The sequence below is a fragment of the Corvus kubaryi genome, unplaced genomic scaffold (genome assembly GCF_017639235.1).
Source record: "Corvus kubaryi isolate FWS band 111438036 unplaced genomic scaffold, C.kubaryi_AGA036_p1.0 37352, whole genome shotgun sequence".
Lineage (NCBI taxonomy): Eukaryota > Metazoa > Chordata > Aves > Passeriformes > Corvidae > Corvus > Corvus kubaryi.
The window spans coordinates 2,127,675-2,141,783 of record NW_024581114.1 but is presented as its reverse complement, the minus strand read 5'-3'; the positions used below and the strand labels follow the sequence as shown (position 1 = coordinate 2,141,783).

The 14,109-nt window shown below is 51.0% G+C and overlaps 1 protein-coding gene across 1 annotated transcript in view; it reads right to left on the bottom strand.

The window, feature by feature from the left end:
- ACAP3 (ArfGAP with coiled-coil, ankyrin repeat and PH domains 3) overlaps positions 1-14,109 on the bottom strand; it is a 71,563-nt gene that overhangs the window by 12,293 nt on the left and 45,161 nt on the right. Inside the window, exons 6-15 of the mRNA XM_042031915.1 lie at positions 13,900-14,098; positions 13,099-13,110; positions 6,537-6,649; positions 4,411-4,462; positions 3,405-3,505; positions 2,635-2,746; positions 2,336-2,544; positions 1,851-1,920; positions 1,640-1,734; positions 575-789 (exon numbers count right to left, since the gene is read on the bottom strand). Coding sequence (XP_041887849.1) covers positions 575-789; positions 1,640-1,734; positions 1,851-1,920; positions 2,336-2,544; positions 2,635-2,746; positions 3,405-3,505; positions 4,411-4,462; positions 6,537-6,649; positions 13,099-13,110; positions 13,900-14,098 — 1,178 coding nt within the window. The remainder of the gene's footprint in view (positions 1-574; positions 790-1,639; positions 1,735-1,850; positions 1,921-2,335; positions 2,545-2,634; positions 2,747-3,404; positions 3,506-4,410; positions 4,463-6,536; positions 6,650-13,098; positions 13,111-13,899; positions 14,099-14,109) is intronic.

Here is a 14,109-nt window from a genome sequence, read left to right as displayed (position 1 = left end):
CAGAGCCTTTCCTAGGAAACCAAAACATCACAAATTGCTGACCAAAGCCATCCCAGAGCACTGGGAGCAGCCAGAACCATTCCTGAGGAACCAAAATATCACAAATTGCTGACCGAAGTAATCCCAGAGCACTGGGAGCAGCCAGAACCCTTCCTAAGAACCCAAAACATCACAAATTGCTGACCAAAGCCATCCCAGAGCATTGGGAACAGCCAGAACCCTTCCTGAGCAACGAAAACATCACAAATTGCTGGCCAAAGTCATCCCAGAGCAGCCAGAACCTTCCTAAGCACGGCCTCTCTTACAGAGATAAAACCAAAAGGATTTAAAGCTTATTAAAAAAACCAGGAATCACCAAAAAATGCCCAAAGCGAGCTTGGAGATCCCAGGGTCACCCTGGTGATCCCCTTTAGCCACAGGAACCCGGAAAACGTTAGGAAATGGCTTTAAAGGCTTTTCAAAGTCCGTTTGTGCAACACCATTTTTGCCCGGAGCTCTGACAGGTCCTGGAAGGGAACGCGGCCGCGCCGGGGGCACTGGCAGGGATCCGGGGACACAAGGAGGGGGTGCCCACCTGAAGACAGCATGGCTGGGGAGGCATTCCCAGTTTCCTGGCGGTACTTCCTGCGGGCTGTGGGGGCTCTGGAGCCGCTGTTGTGCCTCTGGCACTTCTTGACGCACCAGCGCCGCGGCTTCCGCTCGCTCTCGGCCAGCGCCTCCCCGCCCGGCAGCTTCTTCAGGAATTTCTTCTCCACGTATTTCACCTTGATCCAGGCCTCCTTGTCCTGCCTGAGGGAGGGACAGCGCAGAGATGAGCACGCACACCCAGAGGATCTGCCATGAAGGGATGGAGCTGCTGCTCAGGGGCGTTTTGTGCACCTGAGGCCTCAAATTCCTGTTTCTCCAACTTGAAAATGTCTCCTGTTTCAAGGCACAGCTGAGAAGGGCAGGCAGTGGTTGAGAGTGGAATGAAATTCAGCTCCAGGCACCACCACGAGCTTTAGGTGTTTGAGAGGTCTCAGGGCAGGGGTAAATCCTGCAATTCCTGGTTCCCAAGCAGATTCCAGTGCCCCACTGACCTCCATCCAGGAGTCCAGCTCAGGTGAGTGAGGCATTTGGAGCCCTCTGCACCTGCTTTTCCATGGATTTGGGGCCACTGGGTTTGCCCAAAGCAGCCATGAGAGGATGGAGCTGCTGCTCTGGGGCGTTTTGTCCACCTGAGGCCTCAAATTGAGGTTGCTCAAACTTAAAAATGTCTCCTATTTCAAAGCACAAGCAAAAATGGCAGGGGGTTGAGAACAGAATGAGATGTTCAGCCCCAGGCACCATGAGGTGTTTCAGGTACTTGAGAGGTCTCAGGGCAGGGGGAAATCCTGCAATTCCTGGTTCCCAAGCACACTGAGAGCCCAGCTCAGGGGAGTGGGATGAGCTGGGGGTACCTGAGGTATTTGGAGCCCTCTGAACCTGCTTTTCCATGGATTTGGGGGCACTGGGATTGCTCTGTGGCTTTCCCTAGGCCCTGTGTGTGCTCCCAGCCTCACCTGGAGCTCCCTGAGCCTGCTTTTCCATGGATTTTGGAGCACAGCTCACCTGGAGCTCCCTGAGCCTGCTTTTCCATGGATTTTGGGCCACAGCTCACCTGGAGCTCCCTGCTGTTGGTTTCTTCAGCCCCAGCTCCTCACACTGCGCCTCGTAAATCTGGTTCATGGTGCTGTTGCCCAGCTCACACATCAGCTGCAAGTCAAATTCAGGGAGGGAATTAAATGAAACCCTCAGGGGAGGGGTTCCCTCTTTCCAGGGAATCCCTCCATTCCCACATTTCTCCCTGGCTGGTAAAGTCCAGCACTCACTTTCAGCAGCTCTGGCTCCCAGGAATCCAGCGTGAGAGACCGGACCTTGGAGCAGTGAACACCCAGGCTCCTGTTGAGCCAACAGGAAGGAAATCCCAATTATTCCAATGCCATAAAAACCAGAACTTCTCTTAATCAGCTGCAATTCCAGCTCCACCACATTTCCCGGGATCCTGCAGCCAATCCCTGGCCATTTTTCCATGGGATCCTGCAGTCCATCCATGGCTATTTTTCGTAGGAACCTTTTAGTCCATCCCTGCCCATTTTCCCTGGGAGTCTCCAGTCCATCCCTGACCATTTTCCCTGGGAGTCTCCAGCCCATCCCTGACCATTTCTCCAGGGATCCTGCAGCCCATCCCTGCCCATTTTCCCTGGGAGTCTCCAGTCCATCCCTGCCCGTTTTCCCTGGGAGTCTCCAGCCCATCCCTGCCCATTTTCCCTGGAATCCTGCAGCCTGGCAGCACGGATCCCACAGCCCCTGGCACCTGTGGATCCCGGAGCACTCGATGCACAGCAGGATGCCCAGGTTGATGCTGGCCCAGCGAGGGTCTGGCTGCCCACAGTCACAGCACTGCTCATTCCCAGGAATGCTCTGCACTCTCTGCAGGATGGTTTCCCCTTTCCCGCCGCGCTCCCGGGAATCCGTGGCGGAGTCGATGCTGCTGGTGGAGGGGGAGGCTGTTCTGTCCAGCCTCTGAAGGGAAAAGCAAAAAAAATCAGGATATTAACACCTGTAACACACCTGGAGAGGAATAACCCAGGTTTTCCATGGATCCTCCCTCACCTCGATGTAGTAGCTGTCGGGGCTCTCCCGGTAAGCCGAGGCAATGCTGGCTTGGACAGCCTGGATCCAGGCCTGGCGCAGCTTCTCCGAGTCAGCCTGCAGCATGCAGCTCCTGGAAAAGCAGGGATGGGGTGGCAGGAGCCAAAGGCCAGCAGGGATATTTTGGGTGAGGTTGTTCCTCTTCATCCTCAGCAGTAGGGTAAAAATTAACCCCACGAGGTTGGGGTGTTCCCTCTCCGAAGCTTCCAGGCACCAAATTAACCCCACAAGGTTGGACAGCCAGAGGTGTTCCCACTCCAAACCTTCCAGTGAAAAATTAATCCTACAAGCTTGGGGTGTTCCCACTCCAAACCCTTCAGGCACTAATTAACCCTACAAGCTTGGGGTGTTCCCATTCCAAACCTTTCAGGCACTAATTAACCCAACAAGCTTGGGGTGTTTCCTCTCCAAAGCTTCCAGGCAAAAAATTAATCCTAAAAGCTTGGATAGCCAGGGGTGTTCCCTCTCCAAATCTCCAGGCAGGTCTGGAAGCTGTTTCTAAAAGCTGGGAATGATATAATTGGGAATTATATATATTAAGTATCAATTATAAACATAAATAATATAAAGGCATATACTATATAAATAATATCTATAATTATCCACTCAGATCCAGCTTAAAGTGATGTCTGAGGAAATTCCCAGGGATTCTGGCATCTCCCAGCCAAAATTTAACAGCCCAGGGCAGCCTCTGCTCCAATCTCATCTCTCACAGGGAGCCCCAAACTCACTTGGTGGGGGACACGACCTCAAAGCAGAACCTCCTCTCGATGTCCTCGCAGGGTTTGACCGTGCAGAGCCTCAGGTCCTCCACCACCACCGTGAGGACGTCCTGGGGGGGCACAGGGGGGCTTTGAGGGGCTTTGAGGGCGCCCTGGGTGTGGGGCACAATTGGGAAACTCCTGCCCAAGCCCTCGAAATTCCCTCCTGCCCAAAACCTCCAAACTCCTACCCAAATCCTCCAAAATTCTGCCCAAACCCTCCAAATTCCCTCCTGTCCAAAACCTCCAAACTCGCTCCCAAATCCTCCAAACTCCCTCCTGCCCAAACCCTCCAAAATTCTTCCCAAACCCCTCCAACTCCTGCCCAAACCCCTCCAGCTCCTGCCCAAACCCCCCAAACTCCTGCCCAAACCCCTCCAACTCCTGCCCAAACCCCTCCAACTCCTTTCCAAACCCCCCAAACTCCTCCCCAAACCCCTCCAACTCCTGCCCAAGCCCCTCCAACTCCTGCCCAAACCCCCCAAAATCCTGCCCAAGACCCCCAAACTCCTGCCCAAACCCCCCAAACTCCTGCCCAAGACCCCCAAACTCCTGCCCAAACCCCCCAAACTCCTCCCCAAACCCCCCAAACTCCTGCCCAAACCCCCCAAACTCCTGCCCAAGCCGAGTGTGGAGAGAGCAGAGCCAGCTCCCCCCCAGGTAACTCCAGGGCCATGGGAATGGGTTTTATGGAAATTTGTGTGGGATCACACACACAAAGATCAGATTTGCTGGAGAACCTCCCCAACTCCCTGCACTGAGCAGGAAGATTGAATCTAAATAAATATTTATTTAACAAACACCATTTGCTGCCACTTTTCTGACCCTGGAGCTCACTTGTGGCCTCGCTGTCCCTCTGATCCAAATCCCTGCTCCTGCCACCCCACTGCCAGCAGGAATCCCCAGCCAAGCAGCTGGTTAATGAAGCAGTTGGTTAATTAACCACTTGGTTAATCCCTGGGGCAGCCTCACTGACCTTTAGCTTCTTCTGGTAGACCAGCTGGCTGTTCTGGATGGAAAACCACCTCCTGAGGAGGGACAGATACATGGACAGGCATCAGGACATGAAAAGAGGGGGGTTTTCCCATTTATATCTCCATTAAAAATCCTGTCATTCATTTATTCATTTATTTAGCAACCTGATCATCTTCAGGGGAAGCAAAGGAAGCTGTGGCCACCATTCCCACCAGGAAGAAAACGCTGGAATGCCTGAGTGTAAAGAGTCAGAGGGTTGCAGCAGGGTGTTTTTCATGTATGACACACACTGCTGGCAAAAAAAAAAAAAAATCAGGGAAAATGAGGTAAAACAGAATTCTCTGCCTTTTGTCACGGCTGAAATATCAAACAGATAAAAGGCAACAAAAGGATTTGGGAAAAATGGGGAAATCCAGGTGACTGGAGGCTGTCCCATCCACGTGGGAGCTGCCTTGGATGAGCTGAGGAGGTTCAGTGTTGCTCTGAGTGCTGTGGCAGCAGCAGGCTCTGCTCAGCTCCTCGTGGGGCCATTCCAAGTCGGGATATTTTGGGATTCTGGGAGGATTTTGCTGCTCCAGGGAGAGGGAGGTGCTGAGCACAGCGAGGAGGTGACGAGTGGGCTCCAGGAGCTGGGAATAGCTGGGAATAGCTGGGAATAGCTGGGAATAGCTGGGTGTGGGTGGGAATAGAGACAGGGACAGAGCTGTGGGGAGGCTGCTGCTTGCATGTGACTGGGATGGGGGAGGATTCCAGGAAGAAAACTGGGATTTAGGGGCAGGGAAAAAACGTGGAGCCCTTGAGGCTGACATTATTCAAAGGTCAGGGAAAGCAGGATGCCTTGGAGGGTGGTGCTCCCTCTGGGATAGGCACCCTTTGGAGCAATCCATAAATTCACAGGGAATTTCTAGGAGAGAGGAACAATTTCAGGCAAATCCTAATGCCAAGACCTTGGCCTTAACCTGGCACTTTTTGGGATGACATCCTGCTCCACACGTGGGAGCAGCTATGGATCAAGGCTGAATCAAGGAAAACAGCGAGCAGGAAATCCTGAAAGGTTGATAAAAACTCAGCCCAGACCGAGCAGGAAATCCTGAAAGGTTGATAAAAACTCAGCCCAGATGCCTCCCCACAGCTCTGAACTCCAACAGGGCCCTGGAGCTGCTCCCTCCTTCCAGGGGAGCCTGAGGGACAAGGAATGATGCTGAATTTGCCTGGAATCTCCTCAGCACCAGGGGAAGCTTCAAAGAGAAGGAATTCTTATCCAACCCCTTCAGCAATCTCTAATTCCAAGCCTTTTTTCCCATGCAAATAAAAGCAGTTTCTGTGCATACCATACACAGTTCATTGAAGCATTTAGTTAATTAATTTATTTTATTTATTTATTCCAAAGCCTCAGCACGGCCCAGCCTTGCTGTATTTATCCCATGGCCAAGGAAAAGATCCCTGATTATTGTCTCATTCCCTGTTATGTGAGAGGAGGGAATGGGGGTCAAGCCAGCATCGATCCCAGGCATCAGAAATTCCCTGGAAGGGTTGGAATCCTTTGGCACAACCATTCCTGACCCTCTCAGGGAACACCAAACACACAAATATCGAGCAGGGGTGGAACCTGAAATCTCTGCTCCCACTTTTCTACACCTCTGGCAGCTCCAGAGGCTCTCCTGGCTGGAGCAGGAGGCAGAGGAGCCAGGGAGCTCCCAGATGGAATATTTGTAAATTATTAAGGGCAGGGTCAGGGCACTGAAAGCCATTTCTGGGAGCACAGTTGGTATTTGCACTCTCACATCTCCCCATCCCAGAATGGACAGGTTGGATCCCCCTGAAACATTGCCTGTGTTGGGATATTTCTCTAAATTGTTATGAATGCACTTTAAATTCTCTTAATTGTGATAAATCCACAGCTTTCCTGTGAGCTGCATTGGGCCCTCTCTTCCCTGGGAGGATCCTGGTCATTTTTCCATTGTAAAAAGCACTAAAAATGCAGAAACTCTCAAATTTTAACGGCTTTAATTATTCATCTTTTAACTGATTAGCTCAGAATCCCTCCAGGGATCTCCCTAGACAGGAAGTGTGTTCCTGTGCAGAGTCTGAGCCCAAAGATCAGATGGAATTGGAGTTTTTCCTCACCTGTTCCATGTTTTGAAGGCGTTGCTGGCTCTCTTGAAGAGGTACCCTTCCATCACCACCCCGTTGGGGGCATCCACATTGAACTCCACCTTGGAGTCATCGTAGGAGAAGTCCTGGAAAAAGGAAACAGACTCAGACTCTGGCAGGACAGGGCTGAATTGCTGGGATTGTGGTGGAGGTGGTTTAACAAAACATCAAAAAGAGACAAATCTGCCAAAATCCTGAGAGCTGTCAGTCCCTGTGCCTCAGTGAGGTGCAAACATGGATTATCCCCATTCCAGCAAACTTATTTATCCCTGGTTTTGCAGGAAATTGCTGGACATGCTGCATTTCCCTCCCCTGGCAGCTGATAAGGAGAAAAAGCAGGGAGTTTATCAGCAGGAGTGCTGAAAATTCCCAACATTTGGGTCAGGCTGAGGTGGGAAATGAAGCCAGGAGTGCTTTTCACTGGCATGGGGCTGCTGCCACCCCTGTGCCCTGCAAGGAGGCAGGATGACCCCAATCCCAAACCCAGGGAAAAGGAGTGAACTCCAGAGGGGCAGAGCCACCAACCCCATTCCTGAGCTGTCCTCAGATGCCACCTCCCTGTGCTGTGCCACCCATCAGAGCCCATTCTGTCACCCCAGCCCTCCTGGATTCTGACAGCTGCAGAGCAGGACACGGAGCAGAGGGAAGAGCAGCTGCTCTCCAGCACAGGATCCTCATCCCTGGGCAATTTTCTGCCTCATTCCCAAGAGAAAATAGGTCAGGAAAGCGAAACCACTTCTCTACCCCGGGGCACGCTGTCTCTGCTCGCTGATTCCATCCTCTCTCTCCAGCACAAATATTCCAAGGGTTCCAAGACCCTTTAAAGGCCTTTCCTGCTTGGCATCAGCCCCTGCAGATGCTCTGTTGCCTGGCAACAGGCACTGGGCTCTCATTAGGATGAGTTATTTCCACAAACGTGCCTGGGAGGTGTCGTGACAAGAATCATGCTGATCCAGGAGGAGCAGATCCAACGGGACAGGAGGGAGGAAATCCTTGGAAAGGCAGCAGGATGCTCAGTTAGATGCTGGGAAGTGCTGCAAGGCACCCACTTAAAGGAGTTTCTGCTCAGCCCCAAATTTTCCTGCCATGAGAGGGTGAATCCCTCTCAGCTCTTGCACCTCCACGCTGCAAAGGCCAGAGGGGATTTTATTCTGATTCGTGGATGTTTGATTTTTGTGGGGCTGCTCTGAAGTGACAATTCTGTGCATTTGATGGGAATCTGCAGTGATTTGTATCTGCACTGGTTTGGAAACAATGCAAGCAGCCTAAAAAGCTCAGCAAAAGCTCAACAAGGGTAAAACCCATCTCAAAAATGCCCATTTTTAAGGGCCGTGCCTCACTTTGGGGAGCAGGATAAAGCAGGGGGAGGGTGTAAATCCAACCTCCTGCCTCCTTCAGCTGTCCCCATCCAGCAGAGTGGTGGAGAGGAGGATAAATCCCCAGGAGTGCAGGAGGAACAGATGGGCCACACACGTCACCAGTAAATCCAGTAAAAACCAGTGCAGTCAAGGCAGGTGGGAGTTTAACCTGGCTGAGCCTGAATTTGGAACACCTCTGCCCATGGAATGGCTGGAGCTGGGCAGCTCCAAAAGGAGGTGTTCCCTGCCTTTGGAAGAACTCTGAGCTGCACTTTTGGGACATTCCACCCCAAAACATACCCCAAAGATGACTCCGTGAAGGTCCCCCAGGCCAAATTCTGATTATATTTCAATGAAAGTACCTCAGGCCAAATTCTGCTCATATTTCTGCTGCTTTAGGTCCTCCAGTGCCACCAAGAGAACTCCTGAGGGGCAGCCAAGGGCAGAGCAGTCCCCAGAGCTGGGAGGTGGATTTGGAAATCAGGGACAAATTAAGGGAGAAGGACCAGTCTGCCCAGTAGCCCGGGGATGTGGAGCCTCAGGGCCTCTTTGTTCCATCCCAGTGCTGGGAGCACCTGGAATCTTTGCTACAAAGCCACAGGGAGTGTTGAGACACAAATGAGGGGAAAGGGGAGAGAAAAATCCAACTTTATCCCCATGCTCAGGTGAATTTTCCTGTTCTCAGCCAGGCCAAAGCCTAAAGGGAGATGGACAGGAAAGGCTCAGGGAGCTGAAAGGCGAAACCACAGCAAGGGCAACTGGGGAAATTCCAGTTTAAACCGTGGGATTCCTATACCCAGCTCCTGCTGCAGCTCAGCCAGGGAATTTTCACGCCACAGCCACTGCAAAGAGGAAAAATCTCCGGAAAAAAAAATTACAAGAACGTTTCTAGAGAGCTGATTCCATGGTTTGGACTCTGTCTGAGGAGATCATCCTGCCCAAGGTGGGGTGTGGGCACACAGATGTGTGAGGATGAACCCTCTAAAGTGCCAAACCTGCTTTTAATGTGTCCCTGGATCCACTTTATTCGTTGAAAAATTTGGATCCTGGCAATTCTTGGGAATAACAGAAGGGTCCTGGCTGGCACAGCAGCAGCTCTGCCTCCACTCCCAAGGGATGGATGTAGTGGAAAACCTTCTCCCTCTTTCTCCTTTCCCTTCTAATATTTATCCCTAAAATATAGCAATATTTTAATGCAGGATTTTAAGATTTTCATGCAGGATTTTAATAAAGAAACCTTTTCCTAAACTCTCCCCACACACTTTGGACACAGAGTTCAGACTGATTTATTCACTCTGCCTTTAGCCCCTCGTTGTCTCTGCAACAGAACAAATTCCTGACACAGAAAAGATTCCCTGGGATTGGGATCTGAGTGGATTTGGCTCCAACAGCACCAGCAGTGCCAGGTGGGATCACACCCTGCTCCAACAAACCTGACATCTTCCCAAATGAGACACCAGATCTCTGCTTCCCTTCCTCTCCCTGACTCCCAGGAAATCACTGGGATCCTGTCCCTGCTGCTGTCATCCCGAATTCCCACCCTGGGAGCTGAGATCCCTCCGGGAATGACCTCACCATGGTTTCCATGGGAGCAACAATGAAGGGACACATTCCCAGGGCCACATCCAGAGGGATGGGGGGGAAAGAAGGACATTAATGTGGATGCTTTCCAAGCAGCAAATGGGAATTAAAAACCCAGCACGGGCACAGATGGGCTCAGGAAGGAATTAAAAGGAAAAGAGATTTTAAAAAAGGAGAAAATCCTATTTGAAGGTGGCCTCCTGGCCCACCCAGGAAATTCCCTGTCCAGTTCCACGCTGGGAGCAGGGATTGCTTCCAGCCCAGCCCCAGATAAACTCCTCCAACTGCCCCTCTGGAATGAGCATTTTGTGCAAAAATCTTTCTTGTGCAAAGAAAACGAGTGATTAAATCAAAACCCCTCCAGTGAACAGATTTCATGTGGAGAGAGAAGCTGCCTGGAATCTTTGGGAGAGGGAATTTTCTAAGCAAGGAGCTTTCCATACCCTCTGGAGCAGGGAGGTCTCACTTAGAGGTTCATTCCTCTCCCAAAAATCACAACCCCTGGCTGAAAACAGATCAAACCTCTCTCTAAAATACCAACAACTCCTTAAAAGCCTTTAAAATAAATACAATCTCTGTGCCAGGAGTGATTCTCCCTGAAATTCCCTGAAAAGCCACGGCGTTATTCCCTCAGTTACCCATTCCAGGTGGAAATAATGCTGAATAAAACCGAATTTTCTCTGCAATGATTTGATTTTTCCAGATAGAAAACCTCCCCAAGCCTCAGCAAGCACGGGCAGGGAATCATTTCAGTCCAGCTGCGTTTAGATATTCCAAGAAAAAATATTTCTTCCCACCAAACCTCCACATTATTTTATTCTTTTATCACTTTGTTTTCAATCAATGCCATTTAGGAGCAGCAACAACACAGGGAAAGCTTTCCCTCTTGGAAGACAAAGGCTTTTATCCCAAAGAATCCTCTTTAAGTGATCGATAACGCTCAGTATTGAGCAATGACATCATTTCCACCCTCACTGCATTATTTACACAGCACGGAAAAGAACTTCTCCCGGAGGCAAATCAGGAATTGTGCCCAGTTTGGCTGTTTGATTCCAAACAAAATAATTCCAGAGGAATATTCCCATTCCCTAAAGCTGCACACACCCCCCTCACACACACAAACAAACACCATTCACACGTTCTCTCCTGGTGCCTAAATTCCCTTTTTTTTTTTTTTTCTCCCTCTAGCTCTTTTCCTGGTGCATAAATTCCAAGCTTTTCTCTCTCTGGCTCTGTAAATTCCATGGACAATCCCAGCCCCAGCTGGAATTTGGGAATTTGCACCGGCAGCTCTCACTCCTCCCGGCCAAATCCCACTCACAAACCCTTTTGTTTCCCGGTATTCCCGATGCCAGAGGCTCTCCCTGCCAGCAGCTGATGCTCAGGGAGCTGGTCCCTGCCCCAGAGCTTTCCCAAATTTAGGGATAAACCCAGTGACAAAGCCGAGCTTGGCTTTGGGGTCACACCAGCAAAGCCCCACAGCCACAATCTTCATTCCCACATTAAAAAGAAGCCCTGAACTTCTTCCCCTGCAGGATTTTCCTTACCAGGAGATATTCCAGCCTGCCGAAAATCTTCATGCTGCCAGCTGGGAGGCTCTGCTGCTTTTCCTGGAGAGCAGGAGCAGCTCCGTGTCCTCTCCCTGTTCCTAGAGCAGCATCCCCGTGGGCTGCCAGCGAAGGAGGGATTTCTTTTGCAGCCCCTTCTCTTTTACTCCTCCTCTTCTTCCCTTTTGGGAAGCTCTGGCGCTGTCACCGAGCAAAGGACGCTTGGTGGCCCTTGGGGACCACCTGCTCCCCCCTTCCCGAGCCTCCTATTGAGAGGCAATCAGCTTAGAGCCGGGCTAATTACCATACAGCTGGCAGGGAGGGCAGGGAAAAGCGGGAGCAGAGCAGGATGCGCTGCCAGTGACCCGACAGAGCCAGGCTTTGTGCCTTGCCCGGATCCCTGGAGCAGAGCCACGCTTTGGGCAGCAATTCCTGCCCCAGGAATTGGCCCTGCAAGGGCCAGATGGGCCCTGGATTGTTCTCCACCAGCTGGGCTCAACGAGGCCCAGAGCTCTGCCCACACTCAGTTCCCAAACTGCTCCGTACTGGGAATGGCTACGAGGCTGGGAAGGAGATTTTTGAGAGCCCTGTGTCCTTAAAATGATGGAATTAAAGTTGGGAAAGCTCTCCAGGGTCATTAATTCCAGCGCGGCTGTGCTCACCACCAAACCACGTCCCCAAGTCCCACATCCACACATTTGTGGGCACTCCAGGGATGGTGATTCCACCTGTTCCAATGCCAGAGCACCCTCTCAGTGAAGAATTTTTCCCTAATTCCCAATCCAACATCTCCCACTGCCCCCTCAGTTTTGGAGCAGTGGAAGGTTTCAGGAATATCGGGACCTGTGAGCAAGGCCTGCTTCAAACATTCCCATTTCTCTCCTCCTTTCCCACTGGGAAACATCCCCAGCTCTGTGTTTTCCACATTACCTAAATTACAGCATCAAAAGGAAACAGATTTGGGATGAGTTTTTCTTCCCCACTGGATTTCTTTTAATTAAAACAACAATGAAACAAAATGCCACAGACCACTTCCCTCTGAACTTGGCTCTCAGAAAGCCAAGGACAATCCAATTCAAAATCACAGTTCCCCACCCCAAAACCACTTAAAAAATATTATTTACCCCAAATTTCCTCCCTTAGCAGGCTGCTTGGGTAGACACTAGTGAGGAAATAAAAATATTTGTGCCACCACACTGATTAAGCACAACAATCTCCAAATCTTTCCAGAGGCCAGAGGGTTTTGTGGGCTCAGCTTGAAGATTTCTATTTAAATCAGGGCTGCACAGGGCCCTGCTCCATCACAAAGGGAGCAGCAGCAGCACAGAGGGGCTGAAAAGCAGCTCAGGACAGTTCCAGGCAGGAAAATTTAAATCCTAACTTGCAGTGAAGATGTTCAGGTCCCTTCCAGGCTCTGAGGTTTTGTATCCTGATGGAGACTAATTGCTGCTTCTCCCTCTTGGAATCTTCATTCCCTGCTGCTCCAGGGAGAGGCTGAAGTGAAAAACCCACACTGGAGAGGTTTTCCAAGTCCCTTTGGATGAAGTCATCGCTCCCAGGGGAGCTGAGGGGTCACAAATGGATTCACCTCTCCCTCATGACTTCATCAACACTCCCAGGCCATTCCCAGGGAATGTCACTCCTCAGAGCTCAAATTTCCATTCCATGGATTATGGCATTTCTGAGGGAGGGCATTAGAGGCCACTTAGCTCCCTTCTGAGGGGGAATATTGATCCCTGTGAGTGCCTGCCAGATGTGGATCCAATCCCACCAAACCCAAGCTCCTCAAATCTCCAGGCACCAAAAAAGAATCAGCCAAGGGTTGTTGTCACTGCAGTGCTGAGCCCTGAGCCACAAGTGAGCATCACACAAAGAATTAAAACCTTATTTTAACTCCTTTCATGAGGGTGAAACCAAAGTAATTTAAAACTGGGCTTTAAAATGCCAACTCCAGATGCCAGGCCAAGGCTTCTTTGTGTTGCTTTCAGTAAATACCCGTTTTTATGAGGAAAAAAATGCCAGAGGAAGGAAATCTGGGTGGGTACTCACCTGCAGGAGGGTCTGCAGGGCCAGGGCAGCAACCCAGGGAGAAGAGGAGGGAAAGAAAAATAAATTAGTCGATGTTTCTGCAACCTTCAGGTTGGGAATCGTTGCCAAGGGTGGGAAATCTGAGCCCAGGTTAATCAGAGATGCTTCCTCACTGAAGGCTCAGCTTAAAGATTTTAAATCAGGGTAGACACTAGTGAGGAAATAAAGATATTAGTGCCACCACAATGATTAAGCACAACAATCTCCCAATCTTTCCAGAGGCCACAGGGTTTTGTGGGCTCAGCTTGAAGATTTCTATGTAAATCAGGGCTGCACAGGGCCCTGCTCCATCACAAAGGGAGCAGCAGCAGCACAGAGGGGCTGAAAAGCAGCTCAGGACAGTTCCAGGCAGGAAAATTTAAATCCTAAATTGCAGTGAAGATGTTCAGCTCCGAGTTGTGAGAGAGGGTGGCAGGGAAGAGCTGTGCCCTTTCCCCAAAACCAGCTGTGCTCTGCAATGGTTTTCACAAATCACATCTCTGTCCCAGAGGCATTTCCAGAGTTTAAATCCTCCCACATCCTCAGCAGCAAAGAGGGAGGCAAAGTGAGAACAGAAAAAACCACCCAGGTGCTCAGGCCTGAGGGGTCCTGGAGTGTCACCATCCCTCCCACCCTCAGAAGAGTCAGAAAAATCCTAGATTTGAGCCAGCTGGAGCTCGCAGCAGCCACGAGGTGACATCCAGGTGGCATCCAGGCTGTGACAGCCTGGCCCCTGAGCAGCTGGCAGCTGCCAGGGGCACCCAGAGGGGCACCAGGACTCACCCTCTGCTGGATCAGGGCGTGCTTGTGCTCCATCTCCCTCTTCTCCACGGCTGAGTCGATCACCAGCTGGTCCAGCTGAGGGCAGGGAGAGCAACAACAGGTGGAAAAGTTGGGAAGGAGTTTGAGGAGCTGCTCTGGGGTGACAGCAGCACTTTCCAAGATCCCAAATCCCCAAAAAGAGGGAAAAAAAGGAGGGGGGAAAAAAGGAGG